Consider the following 23898-nt stretch of genomic DNA (forward strand, 5'->3'; position numbering starts at 1 on the left):
AAACTAACATGCAATAGAACGAAGGCTGCAAACACAGCTCTGCTGTTGTGCTCAGCCTCACAGCAAAGCTCTGACTCTGCACCAACAAGAATGGGACACTGGGATTGTCAGAGTAGAAGACGCTCAGTTTTACTAAAGGCAAATTACCCCCAAAACTCTGGGTCTCTTTGAACCCCCACACCTCCAATGCTGCTCTGAAATACAATGCACAGAGCACATCCCTGGCTGCTCCACACCAGTGTTGTTCCGCAACTAGGGATGCATTTAGAGACAGATCACCACAGGTTCTCTGGGAAAGCAACTCAGTATCCTTGAAATGTAATTAGAGAACCACAAGGGGATTTAATCTTATTGAGATCTCACAGTAAAACAGTATTTAGCCCTGGCACTTAGCACTCTCCACCTAATAAACAAAATAAAAACACCCATCATCCAGAGGAACAACCAAGACAAGCACTTTCTTGAACTCCACAATGACAAGCACCAATCTTGTATTTGCTGGAGTGGCACAGCACGGAAACAAGCCACCTCCTTCCTGGTGTTATTTCAAATGGTTCCATAGGCTTAGGTGAGCACTGATGGCCCTCTAACCTCATGGAATGAGACCACAGTGAGGGTCAGAGGTTCTATAGTCATAGAAATACCTTTAAAGAAGTTCTCCCTTCACTGCTGTCACTGTTCAGAGCAACAACCAATTGTCACTGAGATGCTGGGAGGCTGCTATGCAGACAAGGAGTTGATGGCTCACTTCAGGACACGCGGTATTGAAAAGATAGAATATAAAATCACCAGCTGCTGCTCTGGACACGAGTAAGTTATTTACAAAGTGAAAGCAGTAAATGAGCTTAATGGCAAGACCACACGCTGCGATATAGATCAAACAATTTTTTTGTTTTCTACTTCCAGCTGACAGGATTGAGATTACTCAAGGAAAACGAGTTCATTATCTTGTCTCTTCCGAGAAGGGAAGAAAACCATAGAGAACAAGTAAGGAATGAGAAAACCACCATAAAAATACAGTCAAGTGGTGGCTGCATGAGGAATGTAATCTTGTAAATGGACCAGAGTGCACTGAAAGCAGAGAGAGAGGGGAGGAATCAAGGGGGATTTAGGCAGATTGAGGCAGAACTCTCAGGAAACTGGGACTCCATACCAGAATTACTGTGCTTTTTTAGGAACCTGATAGAATATGAGAAGTGCTTAAATCTGCAGCGTGGATTAGTGGATTAGACAAGTTAACCATCCCACCATCGTGCAGTGTTAGACAGTATGGCTGTCTGAAAAGACAGGAAGTTGTCTGAGAAAGAGCTACAGCAAAGCACTGACATTGTAAGCAATAAAACTCCATGCCAGTGTAGTTCAGAGTAGGCAGAAGGTTGGTGTTTGGTTCTGAATGTTGAACACTGATGTATGTCCGAGCTCCACAATGCGCCTCTATGGATACATGGATGTGAACTGCACTGCTGTGAGTGCAGAACATCACACCATCAGGAGACTGCTGAGATGGAGCAACACTCCAATTCAGAGTAAAGATATTCTTGTGGAAATGCTGCAATCTCTACTGAAATTACAAAAAAACCCCACACAACGATCCCTATTATTTCCCAGCAGTTCCTATGGCTTTTATTTTCAGGGAAACTTATAGTTAAGCTCATACTAAGATTTTTGTTCTCTATTTTGATAACAAGTTTGTATACATTATACACAATGAGGTAACCTTTTAGGTCCCTTCCAATCCAAGCTGTTTTAAAACATGTAACTTCATAGAACTCAAAGCAAAGCCTACTTGGCATTATCTGAAGCCTTTATAGGTGTCCCTACATTAAAATGTTATCCTTATTTATTGATTTGACTCTGCACAACCTTTTCCAACACACCCCACCTCCTTTTCTGCATTTACTGTTTCAGAACTGGAAAAACTGGGGCTTGTGCATGCGGTTTTGTTAAGCAGTGCTACTTTTCACACTTGATTCAGCAGGAATCCAGAAGATACCCTTCCACCAATGAGACAGGTGCGAGGAGCTGCTGCCATCAGTGTGAAACATTTTCACCTGGCCTCTAGCAGGCCTGTATTTACATGAGGAAGAGGTCACAATAAAAGCATGGCTGGGAGCCCTAAAGGAAGACAGACTTGCTTTCTGCTCATCTAGGTAGTGCCTGGCTCCTATTTTACATAGGTTATAGTGGGAGATGGTGGAAGGGAGCAGTGAGAAGAAAGGCTTGATTCTCTTCTCTGTGGGGCGCATCAGGGTATTGAAGAGGTAAGTTCACAACCTTCCTTGGGGATCCTGTTTTTATTCTGCAAGTGGTACTTTGGTTCAGGCTACTTTTTATAAAGATGATGCTCTGAATTTTTATGTTTTTGTGAGTTTTGGAGTTTAAACTCTGAAGGCTTTATTCCAGTGGCAGGATGCCGAGAGGACTAGGGAACCTGTCTTTTATTTCTGAGAAGATAAATGCTTCTCTGCAGAAGTAGAGCTTATGGTTGTTATTATATGAACATAACACAGTCCCCTTTGAATGAATCACAAGGGGAAAGTAAATAAAAACAACTCCTCTCTGGGGCTGATTGAACACTGCGCTTTCATTACAGGTGTAACTGTGAAAACTCCTAGTGAATTAACTAGGGTGTCATAAATGAGCAGCCCGAAGAAGCTCTGGGTGCCTGCTGGCTTCTCTCCCTCTTTCTGGAAAGACTATTTTACAGTGTGCACTTGTTCTCTAGCCACTGGCTTCACATCACTGGCTCATCGTGTTGTGTGAAAATCAAGTTTGCAAGGGCATTTGCTCTGTGCTCCTCTTGATGATGTGCTGCCAATGTTAAGAACTTTTTGCACAGAACGAGGGAAAAGAGAAGACATACCTAAAGGGTGTTTCTCTTAAGGGAAGTTAAGTAACCATAGACTTAACAATGTGATATTACAGCTCAACAGTGCTAACCTAGGATTTTAGTCTTGGTTCTGCAAGGGTATCTAAGTGAGGCAATGTGGGCACAGCCATATCTGTGGTGAGGACTGGAGGAGGCAGTGTGAGGCTGAGCCGGAGCTTCAATGGAAGCAAGAGTGAGGCTGGGAGCTCTGGCAGGTGCCAGCTGCAGACAGGGCTGCTGCTCTCTGCCTTCCCCAGATGTATGTCTTTTTCCACCAAATCTTAACAGCTGAGCTGTTTGTAAAACTGCTGACCTGATCTACTTGACTACTGCAGGTCTTTGCTCCTTAACCTACTGCTTAAGCTGCCTAAGCAGTGTGCCGTGCTCTGAGAACAGAAGGTTAGAGGGTTCATCTGAACAAACAGGTAGGAATGGTACCCTCAGCTCTGCACAGTTGCTGCTGTGACAGAAGTGCATGTAAAGGGTGTAAGGGTGGATAACTTTGAGGCTTTCTTCTTTCAGAAGCAATAAAACCATGCTATGTCACAGACTGAACTTCTGGAGGAAAAAAATATATTAACTTCACCTGGGCCTTATTAGCCTTACAATTAGAAGGACTTTTTTCACTATCTGGTGTTTTGGGAGAGGAAGTAGCTTTACTAGAGAACCAGTTAAGTTGGGCTAGACTGACAGGTGAGTGCTCTAATGCACTAAAGAGTATATTCTAGAGACTTAAATTAAAGCCAAGTGTCTAAAGCACCTCTAGAAGATTCCCCCGCATTACAAATCAGTAGGTACTTGACATACTTGCACTCTGCAGATGGATTGCTCTGTTTCACCATGTATGGGAACAATGGCTCCTCCTTTACCCTTTCTCTCTTTTCCCCTTCTTCTTATTGCAGTGTTCTCCAAGCACAAAGCCAGCAGCAGTCTGTGCCAACAGAGGAACAGAAAGTGTGCTTTATCCTTTTCTTTAATGCAACAAATAGGAAGAGGAAAAAGTCAGCTGCTCTATGTAACAACTTTCTGGATAGCTACTGAGTAGCTGACTTACACACACATCACAGCATGTAAACTGATATATATACAAATACTCTGTCATAAAACTACTAAGTAAAATCCCCTGCACCTCCTGTCTAGGGGAAGACAACACTGCTCCAAGTTAGTTAAGCAGTCCTTTCAGTGAAGGAATGGATGAATCTAATAAAACATGATGCTTTAGTGCACTGTTATCTCAAAGGCTAACTGAATGTGAAAATGATGCTTTGCCTTCTGCTTAGGCCTGTCATTCTCCCAGGTATGTAATATCTAGTCATGAGCATAATCAACTGAAAGGCTGAATAATCTGATAGGTTCCCAACTATCTTCTGTACCTGACACTGACATCCCAGTCAAACCTTACTTCAGGAAAAATCTGATAATGGGATCTCATGTATCATCATCCTGGCTGACAGTCAGGATTTAGCAATGTGCAGCTGAGATGTGGCTCCTATTCTCAATGAAGAATATCTTAGTTACTGGTAGGTGCCTTCTGGAAGAAGCCTTCCAATGCTGGTTTTGCTGTGTATACCAGGACATCCTGTCAAAAGCTGGAAGCTTCATAGTAATGTCTAATAAGGATGTTGCCTCGCTTCTTTTGTCTTTACTACTGGCCTGGTGGTGATATTACAAAGATGCTGATTCTTTGTGGATGCTGGTGATGTGCTCTCAGGATAAAAAGTAACTGCTGAAAGTACTTAGCATTAAATAAATCAATATTTTTTTGCACATCAAGTGTGTCCAAATGAGATCTGTTTCTTAAGGTGTGTGAGCAACATGAAAAGGCTGTCTCATGCATTTACAGAATTGGATTTTGATGATATACTGGATGGAAAAAACCTCATATTTGGGACTGAATTGAGTTCTGTGCTTGCTACCTGTATGTGGGAGCCCAGCAACGTGTCTCTTACTTCTGTATAAGGTTTGACTGACTAGATGGAAACAGAGCATTGGTTTAGTCTTTGAGGGTCTGAACTCAAATTTGAAGCACCTTAATTTCCCAGTTTAGAGATGGGGAAATACAAAATGGTTATAGATCTTGTAGAAGTCAGAGTATGGTGGCCTGCTGTCTTACTAACTTCAGGTAAAATTCTCACTCTTAGTGTTCTTTCCAGGTCTGTTTCAATTCTGAGATGATGTGTAAGAAAGCTGAATTAGCTTCCATGCTTTCAAACAAGTGTTAGTTAAGACATAATGCTGTGGCACATGGCAACTAATTTGCTATTGTGATAGAAGAGCTCTTGCTGTACCTCTCTTTTTCTGTCTACAGCACAACATACTGCTTCCAATGCTACAAGGGAGCTGATTATAGCTCATACAAACTGTCTATGGGAAGGAGAGTAAACAATACTGTTAAAAGCATGGCTATGTCTTCAGTGAGAGAAAACTGGGGGAGTGCTGTGATGGTTTTTTGGATGTTGTGAAGTTTTGTGGGTTGTGAGTGCTGAGGAAGAGGTAGGTACAGCCAATCCTTGTAAAACTGCTCTGGTGGTGTCTGCAGACATACCTCATGAACTGCATGTAATAAACAATAAGAGCCTGTCCTGTCTTTAGTCTGCCATAACTACAGATCAGAGCTGAATATCTATTGATGCTGAAGACAGTTCTGATAAGGTACTGGTAAGGTAAAGATACCTCAAGTGTAATGACACTTAAATATGACACCCAACCTGGCTAAAGCTTTAATTTGAAGCTGGTCTCTCCAAAGACCTACTAATTCTGTCAAGGTGTGAACTAGGAAATGTGGACTGCTCTTTCTTCTAGAGCACCACAGGAAAGTGGTACAAGATCAAATTCTCAGGTTATGTAAATGAAGATTATGCCTTCAATGGGAAGAACTTTTCCTTTTTTAAAAATAACAAACAAAATGACAGACTTGAGTGGGGAGCTCAAACTTCTGTCTCCCAGCTTACACCAATGTAACTTTAAAATCAGCTAGATGCTAGTCTTGCTTTTGGCTCTCTATAGAGTATACCTTCCTAGCTTCTGGGGTGTCCTGATCCCTCCTAGGTGGGCAGTGTCTCCTTCTAACCCACCAGTTTGATGATTCATCTTTCTCATCAGCTGCAGGAAATCCAAACAAGCCAAAATCTGAGGGAGCACACAGAGGAGACTTCTAAAGCCAGCTGAAGCTGCCACTTTATCATTCACTGCATTAAAGAAGTGTTTTAAGTGAACAGTCAGTTAAAGATTGACTGACCTGACAAGAGTAAACTGGAAACCCAATTTGTTGGAACTTGGATTTGGATTTGTCCGTTTGTGACGGCTGCAACAAACCAGTCACTTTCCTATTTTGGGAACTGGCAGGCAAGATTGTGATTTATCACAGTTCTTGTGCGTACAGCAGGAACAAGGCAGAGGTTGGAAATGAATCCCACTTTCTGATTAAAAACAAGGTTGGTTGTTCATAAGGATGTAACTGTAACTAACACCACTACTACAGCTGCGTCCATCCTTCCAAGGTGTTAATGCCCTGAAAAAAAATAAATTGATTTCCTAGATGGAAAAATAAAGATGAGAACTGGGAGAAGCTCTGGGAAATGGGAAGATGTTGCAAAGGAAACCTCAGGGATTTTAAGAAGCAGGACGGTCTCCAAAGCGTTTTTCCTACAAAAGCCTGAGTGCCTGAGCTGGTGGTACGTGCTTACAGTGACTACAAGTGCTAGTTTCATGAGTCCGTAATTATTCTGACCTACAGTTAATGCTTTCCTCATGCTTTGTTCACTACATCAATTTGTTTCAGGAGCCTTCTGAAGCACAGCAAGGTGCTGCATAGCCTTAAATGGAAGTTCATTAAGGAAAGTTACCCTATGCTGGTAAGTGCCTAGTTGGCATTTACCTAGGGTTAACATTCTGATGCTCTTCTGTGAAAGAGCAAATAATACAGGTGATATCTTGCCTGAATTGTAAGTTTTAAAATAGAAAATGGGTATGTTTACTTAGTACCTTAACCATGCTACAAGAGTCAGCTGGCTTTGCTGAACTCCTTTCTCCTTGCTGGTTAGAGATCAATTAAAACACCACTCTGCAGTTTGATGGAGAAACTGCCCCAGTTCAGGAGGAAGCTACAGAGGGAGTGACAGAGCACAGAGCAGAGTCAGACCGAATGCACTTGAGATTACAGGACCAGCTGTGTATAAAAGCTTGTGGAAATGAAGCTCAGTAATTACTGATGCTTTCCTTTGGAATATTAGCTAACTGAACTGGTATTACTTATGGACAAGCAACTAGAATGTATTCTCAGAGTGCCAGACCACCAAGATGCTGTATTTTAAGCAGCATCCTTAGAACAGTGAGTTGATGAATGTACCTGAGAGGTCTGATAACAAGTACTGTCTCTTAGGAAGTGACAAGCTATAGAAGATCTTGATGGTTGCTTTCCATCTCTTATCGTAACACATTAACTACGCTGTTGGTGTTTAGTTTACTGGTGCCATAAAAAAATCCTAGTGTAATAAAGTGGGAAACCTCTTTTGTCTGCAAGTATCAAATATTTCTCCTTTCGGTTTTCATCTTCTTAAGTAACAAAGTCTATGGGAAGAGGGAGTAAAATACCCTGGTCTGAATTTGACGCTAGCCACAACATGCTTCTGTGCTAGTGTCATAAAGGAAGGGAAGCATATCTTGGTGCTAAGTCAGAGGGTGGATTTAGGCTGTAATTTAATGTGCACAGCAGCATGTCCCAATCAGCTTGAAAGCCTGTAGTTAGTCTCTTCTCAGAAACCACAAATGAACAGACTTTAGTTGAGGGTGCTCCAGTACTCAATGCAAACTCCATTTCCAAAGTGTGTGTTCTTGCATTCAAGTGAGAAAACTGATTCCTCAGTGATGCCCTCTACCAAATAAACCTACCTTGGATATACTTATTTCTTTTTATGCCATACCTAAAGTACTGCTGTGATGGCTTCTGGTGCTAACAGCAAGTTTGCAGGGTGTGCTCCTTCCTTCTTGGGAGGAGGAAGAAGTTCAAGTACTCCAAATATAAACCTGAGAGCTTCCCGGAGGATGTTTCTCTCTTCCTTTCTTATTGAGGGCACCAAGTTAACACATACTTCAGCACAGGGAGCAGAAGATAAAGCATCTCTTTCAAATGTACTGTTTTAGAATACACACTGTCAAAAAAAGGAAGCCTGAGCTGGTGGCTGCCTTACAGAGAATGAGGCCACATCTGGGCACGAACTGCTTCCTGTGTGGATGCTGTGGTGTCTCAGGGCTTTCTCTCATAAATGAGGAATGCCTGCTCTGTCACTTTCCTTCTAATACTTGCATATTATTCAACTATCTCAACTCAAGAAATCCCATCTATGCAATACATCGATAAATACTTTCCTGATTTTCCAATCTGAGCTATTGAGGTTTACCTTTAACACCAGGTCAAGAAACATTTTCTATTTAAGTTACCAAACAATGGAAGTGATTTTTCATCCATAGCTGGACACAGACCTTCATTCAGATTCTGCTTCTGGCAAAGCACGTGCACAAACCAGTAGAAACAAACACGTGAAAGTCTGTACCTTAAGTTTAACTCTCCAACCCTTCTCATCTCTACCAAAAGCTCAGTCTCATCTTGTCAGGAGCTTATGCTTTTCCTAATTACTCGCACAAAACACGCTTAAATTGTGTTTTGACAGCCAAAATCTTACAGCTCCACAAACAAAAAGAACTGTCAATATTACCAGTGCAGAAGCAAAGGAACCAGCTGCAGAACTAAAAGCTGGGGGGGAGGGGACAGTGATTCATAAGTTCAGCAAAGCATCTGCCAATAGTTTGATAGCAGCTGAATCCAACTGAGTAACTCAGATTCTGCTGCAGCTGGCACAGAGATTAGCAGCACCTCGCTGGCCAAAAATATGCTCAGGAATAACAGCATTGGAGCAAGAGGGGTATTCACTTTGGTTCTGTCCTTTCATTCGCTTTGGTTCTGTCCTTTCATTCGCTTTGGTTCTGTCCTTTCATTCGCTTTGGTTCTGTCCTTTCATTCACTTTGGTTCTGTCCTTTCCATTATGGGGGGAAAAAAAATACAGCCACTGGTTTTCTTGCCCCTTAAGGCCAAGCTGGCACCTGCCCACTATGCGCAGTAGAATCTGCTACGGTAAAATCAGCTGTACACATCTCCCACCCTTACACACACACAGACCTATGCGCTGAGCCGTCATTCCCCCCCCCCATCCCCAAGGTTGCAAGGCCGCACTCAGGACCCTCCGCTCCCACTTCTGCTTCACTGCACCGGCGTTAAACTGGTGCTCGCCCAGCACGCCAAGCGACAAGGCGCAAACTTTCATCGCGTACCGCAGACAGACGCGTTAACAACCGGACTCGGGCAGCGCTGACGCCTCAGGGCCCGGCACGACGCAGCAGTGCCCGCTCGGAGCCCCGCGCTGCCCCCGGCCCAGCGCCCAGAGGGACGGACCCGCAACGCGAGGCCGAGAGGGGGACGCGACACAACAGCCCCGTGTGTGGCAGAGCTGCCATGACAACCGCCCTCACACAGGGAAACCCCGGTACCCAGCCACCCCCCCCCTTTTCCCCCAGCCCCGCCCGCCCCCCCCTCGCTCCCCCTCGGTGAGGATACAGCTTGAAGCCCCTCAGGATCTCCTTGGCCCGCTCGTCCGTGGCCGACATGGTCCTGCCGCGCCGCGCCGCGGGCTGGGCGGGCTGAGCGGGCTGTCCTGGCTGCGCGGGGCCTGGCCGGGAGCGGCGCTGACAGCGGCGCCTCACGACCCCCCGCCCCGCCCCCTCGCACTCCCTCGCACCCGCCACCGGCCGAGGCAGCCAATCCCAGCGGCCGCTCTCCCCGCCCCGACGGGACAACCAATCGCGAGCCGCCGACGCCCCTGCTGGTTGATGAAGGACAGCGGGATGGACCAATCGGACGGCGCGTCCTCCCCCTCCGTTGATATAAGGGCGGCTGCGCAGCTTGTTAAGGCGCTGGGCCCGGCCGGGGCTGAGTGACGTCGGCGGGGACGGGAGGCGGCGCGGGACAAACCTCGCCCGGCCCCATTGGGGACGCGTGTCCGGTGCCGGCCGTTCGTTAATACGTTAACACGGCTTATAACAGTCTGCGTGCGGGACGACAACTGGGGGCTCCGCGTACACTGCCACAGAGCTCCTCAACAGCACTGCCACGCTGAGGAGAGAGAACCGCGAGGCGTCGAACATACGAGGGCACAGCCTATGAGTGCCATTAACGGCACAGCCTATGAGTGCCATTAACGGCACAGCCTATGAGTGCCATTAAGGCTGGCGGTGGGCAGCGCTGACCGCCCCGTTAGCTGACATGGAGCAGCCTTGTTGTGTTCTGGATAGCCCGGCGTTACCCAGTGCGTCCAGAGAAGGGCAGAGAACGCTCCCGAAGAAAAGCTGGCAGGGAGACAGGGAGAGCGCAGGCAGCAGCAGAGCTGGAGAAGGCCAGAGCGAGCGGTTGTGTGTGAGGGAGAAGCCTGCGGGGCAGAAGTACAGCATGCTGCTCTACCCACAGCACAGGGGGCTCCGAACCGCCCCGCTTAGGGCTACAGGGAGGTGGCAGCCAGACAGAAGCGGCTCTCGCAGCGAGCAACGGCAGCGAAGGGCTCCTGACACGAGAGTGTGCCCTGATGTCGGTGTTGGGGCCTTTGTGGTTCTGACATGGGTGCCCAAACTCTCCACGCTGTGTGAGGAGGTACGTGCTTGGCAGCCTCTGCGTCTCAGCTTCAAAAACCACCCATTTCCCCTCCTAAAACTAGGGAAGAAGCGTGTGGTGGGACAGTGTAACTCAGGAGGTTCAGGTTGGATATCATGAATAGGTTCTTCAATTAGAGGTTGGTTGGGTGCTGGAGTTCAAAAAGCACCCGCGCAGTGCTGTCAAACACATGATCTGAGTGGTTCTATGTGGAACCAGGAGTTGGGTTCAGTGGTTTTTATGGGTCTCTTCTAGTTTAGGATATTCTGTGATTCAGAGTGACAGAAACCTTGAGTTCTTTCCTCTCAAAATACTTTCTCTTGCAAGAAAATTGCAGCAAGTCTCACTATTCCCTTGAACCATTTTGTTCTAAAAACCTCACCTTTGCTTTTACACCTCTGGCAGGCATCACAGTCTCTGAGCTGTCACTGCAGGTGAGGAGACACCTCCAGCCTCCTTTCTGCCTCCCCAAAGCACATTGCAATGCTCTTCTCCAAAGGTACTGCTACAAGAGCTTGTGTCCCAGGGAGACGGGCTCATAAGCTGAGGTCTTCTCCCATCTGACACTTGATGGAAGGGGTCAAACAACTGCATATGTGCCACCATCCAGATGTGTCTTTCTCATGGTCTGCGTGAAGTGAGAGATGGTTAGCCTCTGGATCCTGGGAAATGTAGAGTTTAACAGAGTAGACAGTTGCTTTAGCAACTCTTGGGTGTCCCCATCACCTTGTGCTCTACGGATGTGTGTTCAGCTGTGGTGTTGAAAACCTGGAAGGGGAGAGAAAATAAATGGGTCAAGTATGGTGAAAGTGTATAGATGAGGAATGAAGCCTCATCCAGGACCGTGTTAACACTTACACAGCCCAGCTTACCCCTGGAGCGCTGTCTGTTGGGTCAGGCTCAGGTGCTCATGCTTTAACGTTGCTGTGGTGCCAGCAGAGAGCAAATGGTCTCTCAAGTCTCTCTGGGGCTCCATGCCCCCACTGCTTGGAGAGATTCCTTTGAATTTATGGCTTATTTTCTCAGGCAACACGAGGGAGGAAAGGTGAAATGATCTGCTACCTAGAAGGGACCTAGATTGCAGAATCACAAGGGGAAGAGATGGGGGTGAGTCAAGAGATAATGCCAACATTAAAAGATAAAATGGATTAACATCTCCCTGCGTGTGGAAAGCTGCGTGGGTGGAGCAAGAGGTTGCAATAGCAGTTTAAAAGGGGACGAGCCAGCTGTGTGTGCTTGTATTTATCTATTAAAAAAAAGAAGAAATCCATCCCAAAAGCTGAGCTTAACTGATGCTATCCTCTGCTTCACACATTGCTTTAGGGCAGCAGGCAGGAGATGTCAGGACAGCCTGACAAAAAGGCCTTCCTGGATGACCTGAAAGGAGCTAATGCAGCAGGGCTTGGTAGCAGCTGGTAGTTTTTTAGCTGCAGGCTCTCAACAAGAGGTTGCAAAAACAATCCATGGGAAATAGCTCACAGTCATGTATTTCCATTTTTTGCTTCAGCCCTGTGGATTTTAGCTTGAACAGCTCTTGAGGTAAATGAGGCGATGTGTTTTACTCCCAGGGCAGATGTGTCAGTGTACCTGTGGGGTAGTATAAGCCATAGTGGAGGGGCCTGTTTAGGATGTGATTAAAGAGTTAATTCTCCTTCCCCGTGCAAATGAGATCTAAGCGTGGCTTAAGCAAATTACTGAATGGCTTGTTATAGCCCTGGCTGAGTTCCCTTGCTGTGCCGGGCCCTCGTTTTTTACATCCAATTTGCTGTTGTGACACTTGAGCTTCAAAACATCCCAACAGCTGCATCTCTGTGCTCTCCTGACACCCCTTCTGTGGCAGATGGGACCCTGGGGATCAGCTGTGGATGGCTCTGAAGCACTCTGAGCCCTGTTGCTTACCCTAATAGTTTCTGATGTTCATTCCCTTAAAGCTCCTTGCTCCTGGCTGTGCAGGTCCACGGTTTGATCTTCAGGGTCTGGCTGACTTAAAGCCAGAAGCACTTTGCTCTTTGCTAAGGAGTTTTAAACAGAAACATGCTTTATTCATTGCACTGCATAGACAAGCAAGCAGATTTTGGATGGGAAACAAGTCCCACAGCCGTCCTGCTCCCACCTCTGCTCTTCTCCCTCTTGGTCCCTGTCTTCCAGCTGCCTCCCTGATTCCCCACATCCCATGCTGAGCTCAGCCTTCTGGTTTATCACTCTCACACACTGTTTGCCCCAAGACTCACAACCCACTTGAAGCACTTTATGATCCTTCACCCCACTTTTTGGCAAGGCTCCATTCACACCCCAGCAGGGTTTGCTGGCTGGTCAATGGCTCAGCTGGCAGTTTCCATTATCCTGCCCAGCACAACTGCTCAATTGTTTATTGCCATTAACAGCCCCGCTGCAGCTCCTCAAGCATTGTCTGCATCTCGCCATAAAACAGAAGATTTAATCTGCTCTGAAGGCTGTAGTGTATGCACAGACTCAAAAGATGAATGGAACCTGTAAGCATAGGATAGACCCAACTCTGTCACGCCATCAGAACAAAGAATGTGCTAAAAGGTGGCTTGGAAATGGGAAGCCCTTTACACAGGTCATTGCGGAGTGCCTGGTGCATCGTATCCCAACACTGCTGTGCCCTTGGGAGGGACAGACGCTTTGCTTGTCATTAAACTGGTTTTGAGGCAGTGGTGCAGGCTGAGAGCAGGAGATTGCTGTGAGGGATGGTGCTGGGATGGCTCAGGGACACCTGCCCCAACAAATGAGTGCTCATTAGGCAGGGTGTGTTAATCACGGTCTGCAGGTGGATGTTATGTTCATTGTGGAATGGCGATGGGATGAGGGTGTGCCTGTGCTTTTGTCCAGGTGAAGATGGGGACAAGGACGGGGCAATTTGGCCACCCAAACGGGCAGGATGAGCCGTGCCCTCGGAGCAGGAGGGGACGAAGGATCAAAGCGGGCTGTATTGGGCACGCTGAGCCCCGCTGCTCCATGGGGCCGGAACGCTCGGAGCGCGGCGCTGTGTGCAGGGGGAACGAGCCGCGTGCGGACCCCGGCGCCGCCATCATGGCGGCCTGAGGCGCGGCGGGCACGGCGCCGGGAGCCGCGGGGCGGGAGGCGGGCGGAGAGGCCGCGGGGCGAGGTAAGGCGAGGTAAGGCGAGGCCGAGATAGCGAGCCGGGATAGCCGTCCTCCCTCCCGGCCGGCTCGCAGCCCGCACAGCCCTTCCCCGCTTTCCCCAGCCCTCAGCGGAGCGGGCGGTGGGTGCCTGGGCTGCTGCAGGAGGGCGCGGCGTGCGCCGGGGAAGGCCGGAGCGGGGCGGGGGGCGCGGAGCAGGATGCTGCCCGGTGCTGCCCGGTGCTCTTGAGCCGGTAACCCGGTGGGAGTCCCAGCAGCACGGCTCCGTGTGGCTGCGGTAGCGCAGGAATGTGAATTCGGAGAGACAGGCAAAGAATTGGCGTTCGTTTCTCCGTATACCGCGTCTCTTTTGTAATGCTGTGTTGGTTACTGGGAACGGAGGAGAGGGAGCCACGAGCTCTGCCTTGTACTCATAGCATGGCTCCGGGCTGGGGGAAGCGTCAGGTGTACTGGGGTACTCGATGTACTGGGTGTCAGATGGAGTGGGGCTGTGTTGCAGGTGTTTCTCAGGTTGGGACCATAGAAGCGGTTCAAGAGATGGAGCACCTTCTCCACTGTGAGGGCAAACAGAGCTTGGATGGCCCGGAGGAGGGAAGGCACTGGGAAGACCTGGGAGCGTGGCTCTGGGTACCCAAAGAGGGGCTGTAGGAAGGGAGGGAACAGACTCTTCAGCAGCACCTTTTGTGATAGGACGGGAAACATTTTCAAACTAAAAGAGGGGAGATTCAGATTAGATATAAGGTAAATGTTATTAATGATAAAGGTAGTAAGGCACTGGCACAGGTTTCCCAGAGAGGTGATGGTCCGTCCTTAGAGGCACTCAAGGTGAGGCTGGATGATGCTCTGAGCACCTGATGGAGCTGTAGGTGCCCCTGTTCAGTACAGGGAGTTTGACCAGCTGGCCTTTAAGGGGCCCTACCAACTCAAAAGGTTCTATGAATGAAATGGTGCTAAGTGTGTTTTCAGAGGCTGAGTGATGAATGAAGCTGCACTGCCTGCAGCGCAGACACCCATGTCACTCTGCACCGTGTCTGAGGTGGCCGTGTGCCAGGGCTCAGCCCCAAGATACTGGTTCTCCAGTATCTGATTTCTTCATCAGAGCAAGGGTTTCCGCCTATACCTGAGTCGTCTTACACCAATATAAAATAAAGAACACCTCTCCCCCCCACTAAGTTCTTTGGTATCTGAGTAATATGGAAGTTTCTTTTCTTAGTGTTTGTAAAAATGTCTTTTTGTTTCCCATTGTTTACAAATAGTGTTTCGTAAAAGCAACATGCTGGTGCTGGGAGACAACACGCACACAGGAAATGTCAGGCAGCAGCAAAAGACAAAGATCTCTCTTAGCAGGGACTTAAATAGAGCCTTTGTAGAAGGGATATTTCTGTCACTGAAGCTTCACCGTTAACCCACAACACTTTCACTGTATAATGGAGGCTGTGTACAGGCCACAGTTCTTTTCTCCTGTCAGTCTTAAGAAAGCAATGGGTGTTACGTACTCATGCTTTGTCAATGGTGATGTCAAAAGTGCATGATGCAGGCCTCAAGGTGGCTGAATTCTTCCAAGTGAAGATGGAAAGGGGGGAGGAATGTATAAATTAATACTGTATCGTTTTATTGACAGATTGAAAAACTTAGAATGGCTGGAGAACAGAAACCATCCTGCAATCTTCTAGAGCAGTTTATTTTACTAGCCAAAGGTACGAGTGGCTCAGCTCTGACTGCTCTGATAAACCAAGTGCTGGAGGCTCCTGGGGTTTATGTCTTTGGAGAGCTGTTGGAGTTAACAAATGTGCAAGAGGTAAGAAATGAATTTCTATCCTATTGGTCCCCTCTGTGCTCCCAGTATAAGGGTTCCCCTGAAGTTTCTTTGTGAAATTTCTGTGCCAGGAGAGGCCTGGTGTAACTTACCTTATTTCCGAGATGTTTGTATGTGAAGCTGGCATTGTTTTTGTCTGTGTCTATTTAGATGTGGAGAAGTTGCCTACCAGTCTCATGTTGACTGTTATTGTGTTCAATGGGATTTCTTTTTTCTTCCCATCCAGCTTGCTGAAGGGTCTAATGCTGCTTATTTCCAGTTGCTGAATCTGTTTGCATACGGAACATACCCAGACTACGTAGGTAAGAGACTGCTGCCTGTTGCAGATGGCAATGCTGGATTGAACATTAGCATTGTCATAGGTAGTTCTTTGCTTTTTGTGGTACCTGGTGTAGTGAGGCTTGGTGAAAGTGTCTAAGCACTCAGTTTGCTTGGGAGGATTCTTGTAGGGGGTCACTGGGTGACTTCTTAATTTTTAATTAACTTCTTAATTACTGGAGAGAAGCAGAAGGGCCATAACAAGATGAGGGGCTCTGGTATTTTATTGGTTTGGATTGGACTGCAACACTAGATTCAGCCGATCTGTAGCAATATTCATTGATGTTCATAGGGCACTTACATCTGCAAAGTACAATTTGAGACATCTGTTTTCAAATTTGAATGGCATTGGTTATGGAAGTTGCAGAAACTTAGTAAAAATTGTCTTGCATTATTTATCATTTAAACCATAAAGGTTTTTATAACCTTTTATTGTGACAGCATTGCTGAAATAAAATGAAACGTTGCTTTGCTAGAATAGAAATTGTAATAATGACCCTACACATCTTCAGAAGGGCTACATGCGAATCATCCTTTTATCTGTTAGGATGCGCTTCAGTTCTTCTTCATTGGTGGGTAGCAGCTCAATCCAGGCTATTACAGACCGTGACAGATAATTCTGTCATAGTGCTGGCTGTCACTGTGGTGGGTGAGCATCCAGTTCTGGTAAGGAGAAGTTTCATGAGTAACTGTAAGTGCTGGAAATTCTAATGGATGCAGAGCAACGTGAGCATCGTGCATTTTGTGACCAAGGAGAAGGATGTGTTTGCTGTGTATGGGTCCTGCATCCCAGCACACAATAGTACAGTTCTTTTTTTGAGATGGAGAAGGGGAGAATTGGTCAAAAGTTGAATCTTTGAATCAGGTGGGATGGCTGAGGGAACTTGAGCACAGCAAAACACTGATTTCCATAAAAGCAGTTATTTTAAAGATTTGATTTGGAAAGCTGGCTATTTCCTTTCTGCTTTTAAACATTCATAAGGCATATGGATACAGTTCGGTGACAGCGAGGCTGTGTAAGTGTGTAGATTCAAAGTTTCTCTTCCTGTCCTCAGTCTGGTACTTCATACACTCAACTGGAAATTCTGTAGCCCTTCAGAGAGAAAAGCAGCTGTATTTTACAAGCAGATCAACAAAAGGAAGTTAAAATTTGTCAGCCCATTAATGAAACAAAAATGACTTGGTGGTGGAAACCAAATGTACACCAGCTGTTTTGGTAGGACATTACTTGTGTAGGTGTGAATTACATCCTAATTCTAAAACCAGAATTAGTGAAGAAACAGACCTCTCTTCATCTCTGGATGCAGCTCTCTGCCTTACCAGCACCCCCAGTAGTTGGAGTTTCCTTTCAGAACTCAGCATAGTGTAACTGGCCAGTGGTTCTGCAAGCTGGATCGTGTTGTTAGTGTAGGAAAGCTCCGAATCTTACCTTTTTGTTTTTAACATTAACAGCAAACAAAGATAACCTGCCTGAATTAACAGCAACTCAGAAGAACAAGCTGAAACACTTGACAATAGTAAGCCTGGCTTCTAGAATGAAGGTAAAGTACACTGTGAATGACAGCAGACTTTTGTTTGTTTGTTTGAAAATTGAATCAGTTCTTTGCATTTGGGTTTTATTAAACTGAGTGCTCACAGAAGTGCTGCAACATGGAAAGAAGCTGTAATGTGTGATGTTCCCATGGTGCATTTGGGACATTAACTTAACGGACTCGTGGGGATGAGGTATGGAAGTGTCAGAACAGCCATACAGTTTGATTAGTAAGGGCTGGGAAACCTTTTACAGCTTCTTTCACATCTGGAGGTGGGGAATCATCCTTAAAAAAGACAGCCTCTTTGTTCTGGAGGAAACTAATCAACATTCTTCATTTCTTTTCCAGTCCTATTACCTTTTTCCTCCAGAAGGCACTACGCCAAGGCTTCAGGAATTACTCAAGCTGTGCTGGAATATTAAATAGCATAGTAGTAGGCATTTGTTTTGTCCCTGCTGTACTTTCAGACTTGAAGTGTAGGTTGCCATAAAAGTTTGGGCCTTGACCTTCTGCCAACACTATTTCTGTTCGTTCTAGTTAGGACTGTTAACTTATTCTTGGACTTGCTGGTTTCAGTGCATTCCCTACTCCGTGTTGCTGAAGGACCTGGATATGAGGAATCTGAGGGAGCTGGAAGATCTGATTATAGAAGCAGTTTATACAGATATTATCCAGGGGAAGTTGGATCAACGAAACCAGATGCTAGAAGTGGATTTTTGTATTGGCAGAGATATTCAGAAGAAGGACATCAGTAACATTGTCAAAACACTCCAGGAATGGTGAGGCAGATTCTCCAGCTCGATTGTTTCTTGTGCATAGTTTGTCCTATTTTTTTCTCTTTCCTTGGAAGTTGTAAGTGCTGGCTTAATTTCAACTTGTTCCATCAGCTGGGAGTCTTATGCTTCAAGCAGACACTTAAAGGAAGAGTCTGTTGAGTGATTTTTCTGTGATCCCTACGTTTCAACTTGTGTTATGTTTCAAGCCGAACTTGAGATTCTGATATCACCAAAACTTTTACATGACGGAGCCCTAGGGAGGAGTCAAGGGACTTTTCAAACACTTGTGCCAAACTATGGTCACTGTCTTAGGGTCTGTACCACTCCTGTCATGCTGTTACACTCAGTAACAAAAGCAGAGCTATTCGTTTTCAGCCATTTGTGCTGTGGTGAGATTCCAGAGAATCACAGCTCTTAGGGCAGATGTCTCTTCAAGTCTGAAGTTTTATGCGTTTGCCTTCTCTTTGCCTCCTGCAAACGCCGGCTGAATGCAACCACTGTGTTTGGGGCTGTGTTGCTGTCTTTGTGTACCTGTGCTGAGAAGCTGCTTCTGGCTTTTGGTCAGATTCCCATTCCACGCGACAAAATCTCCCTGTAGTTTGTGGAGGCTGTGGCAGGTTCTGAGCTGGCTGGGAGTTGCTGCCTGGTTTGTTGCAGCAATGGGTGCGTGGAAAGTGATTAAACTGCTGTGGTAGAAGCAGTGGTTTTTTTTTTTTTTTTTCTCTTTTCTACTCCAAGTGCCCCAGTCCCATCTCAGCAGGAGAGCTCTGGCAGCCTCCAGGAACTTACAGCATTGTTTGGAAGTTAACAGTGAACCCGTTGCCAATTCCTTTTCTGTCCTCTCCAGTTATGAGCTCTGTGTTGGAGGAACGCTTTTGAACTCTTGAAGGGCAAGGGAGTTCTCTCAGTCTGACTCCTGTGTTTAGTTTTATGATTGTATTGGTTTACATCCTATACTAAGCTGTAATTCTGATTGAAAAGGCAATTGATGGTGTGATGAACCTGCACCTTGTGACAGATGGGTAAGAGTAACACAGACTAGCTAAAAAATGCTGTGCAATGCATCAAGTAATCAGCAAAGCTTTATCTGGCCAGATTTTTTGGAGTTCATCTTAAAGCAGGAAGTATGAATTTAATAATCTTCTGATAATCTCACTTCAGCATAACTTTTCAGATTGCATGAATGAGCTGCTTCAGGGAGGATGTCTAAATACTCATGGATATTGTTTGTGTCTTGCAGGTGTGACGGTTGTGAAGCGGTTCTTTTAGGAATTGAGCAGCAAGTACTGAGAGCCAACCAGTACAAAGAGAACCATCACCGAACCCAGCAGCAGGTAGAGATGGAGGTGGGTGCAGATTTATTTCAGACCTCTGAATGCTTTCTGATTGAACGCTGCTGTCGACTAGATAGTCTGGTTAATGGTTACAGCTTTGAAGTACTCTAGCAATTGTGCAAGTCAGATATACTGTTCTGGGGTAGGAAAAATAGAAATCCTTTTCCTTGTGCTAATAACACCACAAAGACCCACTCTAAGTGGGTTGAAACTTTTCTGTATAAAAATGGGCCAGGTGGGTGCTTGTACTTCCCTCGACTGACTGATTAGGGAAAGAGCCCTTGTGATACAGACCTTGCATATAGTTCTCTCTTTTTTGTGTAAGGAAGGAAAACCACACTAAAACTAAAAATCTCTCGAGACTCATTGCTTTTGCACACAAGGGCTCTAGAGTAGTGTGGACTGGGCGCGCTCCCACTGTAGGCTGTACCTCTTCTTAGACCATAGATGGCAGCACGAGCACACAATGTCAGCCCTGGCTGATGTGTATTTACTAGTGAGAACAAATCTTGGCTAATACAGCTGTAAAGGTGAAAATGGTCCTCCTGAGACACTCGCTGAGGGTTTATTTCTTGCATAGTGCTGCATCCCTGCAGGTTTACGTTTGCTTTCCGAAGCAGTTCATGCTTGGCGGCTTGATTGGCATCCGTAGTGCTTTTGGTTTGCCAGATGCCTTTAGCCTGGAGTTGGTGCACCTGACTCCCAAACTTGTTTGGGCCTTTTTTTTCCTCCTTTTTTTCCTTTTCTGTTTTTAGTGCTTGCTGACTGTATTACTGGTGAGCACTACAGAATTTTATGAGACAAGGTATGTTGCCTGGTGCTTTGTCTCTCCTTTTCAGCCAGAGTCGTGGGAGCGCTACTCTTCCCTCCCACAGACCAGTTCATGTTCCTGCTTCTAGCAAATATCCATGGCTCAGCCAGACAGATCAAGTGGCATTTTTCCTTTTTCTTTTTGAGTGCTCCTGGAAGCATATGTTTGTTTCTCACTGACTACTTTGTCCCTGCTGCTTCTGGCCAGCCTAGTGGTAAGATGGCTGCCTTCTGCAGAAAGGCAGTAGTAGCTCCCTTTGTCCAACCAAGAAGATAGAATAGTATTGTATTTTTGTCTCATAAAAGAAGTAGGTAATCTCTAGTTATTTCCAGTCTGAGTCCAGTATGGATTACAAGAATGCTGGCTTTAAGTGAGCACAAAACGTTGCCCCTTAAGACTCAAATGCAGTCTGTTTTTGTTGGGAAAGTTTTTGATAGACTTCAGTCTGCACTCCAAGGGATTTTCAGTATGTTTATGAACAGAGTTTCTAATGCAAAGAGAGAAGGAAGCTGGTGCTGACTCACTGTCTCTTCTTGGCCAGGTCACAAACATAAAGAAAACATTAAAAGCTACAGCCTCGTCGTCTGCACAGGAGATGGAACAGCAGCTGGTAGAGCGAGAGTGCCCTCCACACACAGAACAAAGGCAGTCCACAAAGAAGATGTCCAAAGTTAAAGGGCTGGTCTCCAGCCGTCACTAGAACATACCATCCAAATGTCATTCAGCTAGGAATGACAGCAGGAGGAGCAAAAAAGGGCCTGTGTCTCCTTTTCCAGTGGGTTCTGGGCCAGTCCCTTCCAGGCTGGCAAATAAAAGCCCTGTTTGAATGCAGCACCTGGCAAAGTTACACTGTGCAGCCCCTATTCGTTAATGAGGGTGTCTCTGTTCTGGTCCTTTAAAGAGGGACTTTTGAAGAGAGGGACTGGCACAATGGGGCAGTAAAAAAATCTGTGGACAGTTTTGCTCCCTCTCAGCCAGTTTCATTGCTGCTTAACCTTTAGGAAGCTGCTGTACTAAATCAGATCTTGGGATGACTTCTGTGTCAAGAGTGAATCCCAGGGCTGAAGTGTGGCTAATAAAGCCAGGCTGGGAGTGAGGAAGCCACCAACACAGATCTTTTCATTCCCAGAGGGAGCACAGAAAGGTTTCTAGGCCATGAACTGCTTTACATTGAAGTTTTCAGCCTTTCCACTACCCCTGTCTGTTTTGAACTGGGGTAAAATTCACGCTACCTCGCTCTGTGAGGATGAGATTCAGTGCTGGGCTGTTTACTTAACTGTCTGTTTACTGCCCTTACTAAGCCCTTCAATCTCTTGCAGATTTAACGCACTGGTCTGCATCCCTGAGGCCTCAATACAGAAAGGAGGAAGCAGGCTGCTCTTCCAAGCCTTCCTTCTTACAGATGGTTAGGGACACAGTAAAAACAGTGCTCCTTTGGAATGTGATGTCACCTCTCAGAGCTGCTTGTGAGTTGTTCCCCCGTTGATACCTCCAGAGGGTAATGCATTTGCTCTTCCTTGGGTGCTAGTGACAGTGGTCTGCGTGGGAGAAGAGCCCCTTTAGCATTGTGGCAGGCTGGTGGCCCAGGACCCACTGGCAGGGGTCACAGCAGTATCCCCTTGCTGAACCAATGGACTTGACTAGTCTTTCTGAATCTTGAACACTTTCAGGTTGTATTTTCTTCTTTTTTTTATTTCTTTTTTTTTTTTTTTTTGTACATTGTTGTGATTCTGAAGCATTTCAGCCTTTGTTTTGTGGGTTATTTTTTTTTTATATGTTACAGTCTAACTTCAGGTGATTTGCACCTGATTTGGTGAGGAATGGGTTGGGTTTTTTTTCTAAGGGGGAGGATGGGGCCGGCAGTGAAACAGCAATTCACAAGAAAAAAGCACATTTTAGAAAAAATTAAAAATGCTGATTTAATGTCAGAGTTCAGAGTCTTGGCTTTGAGACTGCTTTAGCATTTGTTCACACGAGCCTTTACTTGATTCCTGATGCTACGTTATCAGAAGGTCTGACTAATCTCTCCCTGACGCATCTGGGAAACAGAGAATTACTGTTCCTGTTCTGTCAGTGCTTCATCTTTGTCCAAGTTTGTGTGGAAGGATCTGTGGCAAAGCCAGTAACTGAGCCCAGAGTCCTGAGCCTAAACACCGTTGCTGCCTGATAATAGGAGGTTTGAAGTTTTGCTCCATCGTTGGCAGCTGGGTTCCTTTCTCTGGGTCTCACAAACTGAAGTGTTTTATTTCAGTCAGTGTTGTAAAAAATAAATAAATAAAGGTTTTCCAGGAGCGGGAAGGGGGGCTGTTGAAGCAGACAGCTGTGACAGCACTCCAGTCCTGCATTTACTTTGTGCAATGCACGTGCCGTCCACTAAATGCTGTGGAGTTCTTTGCCATCTGCACATTCTCAGTCCTTGGCTCCAGGACCTGCTGTGCGCTTGTAAAAGGAAATTCTCTCTTTTTCTCTCCTCCTGCAGTGCAGGCACAGCAGCTTTCAGTCTAAGAGGTGGATCTAAATGCCTCCCATCCAGCTGCCTTTGGGTCAGGTCCCTTGGTTTCTGATTCATTGTCAGCTTTCTCCCTCAGAAATACTAGCCAAAAAAATTCCCATTGAAAGATGTTAAATGTTAAGTGAGTAAGCCTGAAACATGAAGTCTTCACTTATATCTCAAGGGAACCCTTGCAGTGACTGTTCTGGTTTCTGTACTAGCATCTCCTGGTGTTTAGCTGACAGCTTCAGGAGGTGTAGGTGGACTTCATGTACCCAAGCTTTTTAGATGTGTGTGATGAAGGGGGGCTGAGTCTGCTTCTGGCTTCCCGTGTGAGTGGCTGCAGTGTACTGGTCATTCAGCTCCTCTCAAGTTTTGGCTGGTGAGAGGTTGTGTGGTCCTCAGTCAGCTGTTTGCTTTCCCTCCTGTTTCTAATGGTCCTGCAATGATGCAAGGGAAATTCAGATGTCTTTGGAAATCACTTTAGCTCCTCAGCAAGCCTCAGTGCAGGGGAAATAGATGTGAATTTGGTATCCCTGATGTTTGTTCCCCACTGGTTACTGGAGCCACATTAATTTGCTGAAAATTCTTTTGTGTGGTGCAAGTTCTCGAGTCCATTCTTATGTTTTTGCTGTTCTCAAAGCTCACTTGGGCTGAAGGTCCTGTCTGTGCCTCAGCCTTTGAGGCGCAGGTAGATTTTTGGTTAACCTGTGACATCAGCAAAGGAGTAAGGGAGGAAATAGCACTTTGAGTAAAGAGCAGTCCTGTGCTTGATGGTGAGAGAGGATGGAGAAGGGAGGAACATTGGGAAGAATTGAGCTATTTGTGTGTTTGGCTTTGTCCTGGTGTGTCAGTGATGCACTTGGTGCAGCAAAAAGAGAGGGGTGTCTTTGTAGTGAGCCCAGCCTGAGATGAGTCATTAACAAATGACATGCATAGAGTACCTGGGGGAGGCAGACAGCTCTGCAGCAGCTGGTTAATGAGTCTGGCTCAAACGAAAGAGTTAGAAACTATTCCAGGAATGAAGCAGAAGGCAGAGCTGTTAACAGGGACAGATGCAGGAGGTGCTGGGCTTTTTGAGAAGGACATGAAGATGGTGAGGGAAGCAGGGAGGGCAGCAACTTAGAGC

At 46.2% G+C, this 23898-nt stretch overlaps 2 protein-coding genes and 1 long non-coding RNA gene across 4 annotated transcripts in view; 2 read left to right on the plus strand and 1 right to left on the minus strand.

The window, feature by feature from the left end:
• The window catches only part of PDE6D (phosphodiesterase 6D), a 27727-nt gene extending 18080 nt beyond the window's left edge, over positions 1-9647 (minus strand). Inside the window, exon 1 of the mRNA XM_015871725.1 lies at positions 9481-9647. Within this exon, the coding sequence (XP_015727211.1) occupies positions 9481-9530 (50 nt within the window). The 5' untranslated portion in view covers positions 9531-9647. The remainder of the gene's footprint in view (positions 1-9480) is intronic.
• On the plus strand, positions 2039-7918 carry LOC107318195. The gene is made up of 2 exons (XR_001557221.2): positions 2039-2261; positions 5972-7918. It is a non-coding gene; the product is annotated as an uncharacterized LOC107318195 (long non-coding RNA).
• A 216-nt stretch (positions 9648-9863) lies between the features above and the next one.
• COPS7B (COP9 signalosome subunit 7B) lies at positions 9864-22345 on the plus strand. 2 transcript variants are annotated; one of them, XM_015871841.2, is made up of 7 exons: positions 9864-10566; positions 15313-15489; positions 15734-15809; positions 17278-17366; positions 17934-18136; positions 19374-19479; positions 20820-22345. In XM_015871841.2, the coding sequence occupies exons 1-7, from the start codon at positions 10186-10188 to the stop codon at positions 20976-20978; spliced, it is 1191 nt and encodes a 396-aa protein (XP_015727327.1). In that variant the 5' UTR covers positions 9864-10185; the 3' UTR covers positions 20979-22345. The 2 variants fall into 2 exon arrangements, with proteins under 2 accessions (XP_015727327.1, XP_015727328.1); XM_015871842.2 differs by lacking the exon at positions 9864-10566 and adding an exon at positions 13600-13696.
• Positions 22346-23898: the final 1553 nt, after the last annotated feature.

The sequence above is a fragment of the Coturnix japonica genome, chromosome 9 (genome assembly GCF_001577835.2).
Source record: "Coturnix japonica isolate 7356 chromosome 9, Coturnix japonica 2.1, whole genome shotgun sequence".
Lineage (NCBI taxonomy): Eukaryota > Metazoa > Chordata > Aves > Galliformes > Phasianidae > Coturnix > Coturnix japonica.

What these genes read in the sequence shown, in the direction of transcription:
- COPS7B (XM_015871841.2), top strand. Translation starts at nt 10,186, where the DNA reads ATGGAGCAGCCTTGTTGTGTTCTGGATAGCCCGGCGTTACCCAGTGCG. An exon ending in GTCAAAACACTCCAGGAATG is followed by an intron (nt 18,137 to 19,373) that starts GTGAGGCAGATT and finishes TGTGTCTTGCAG; the next exon opens with GTGTGACGGTTGTGAAGCGG. An exon ending in AGCAGCAGGTAGAGATGGAG is followed by an intron (nt 19,480 to 20,819) that starts GTGGGTGCAGAT and finishes CTTCTTGGCCAG; the next exon opens with GTCACAAACATAAAGAAAAC.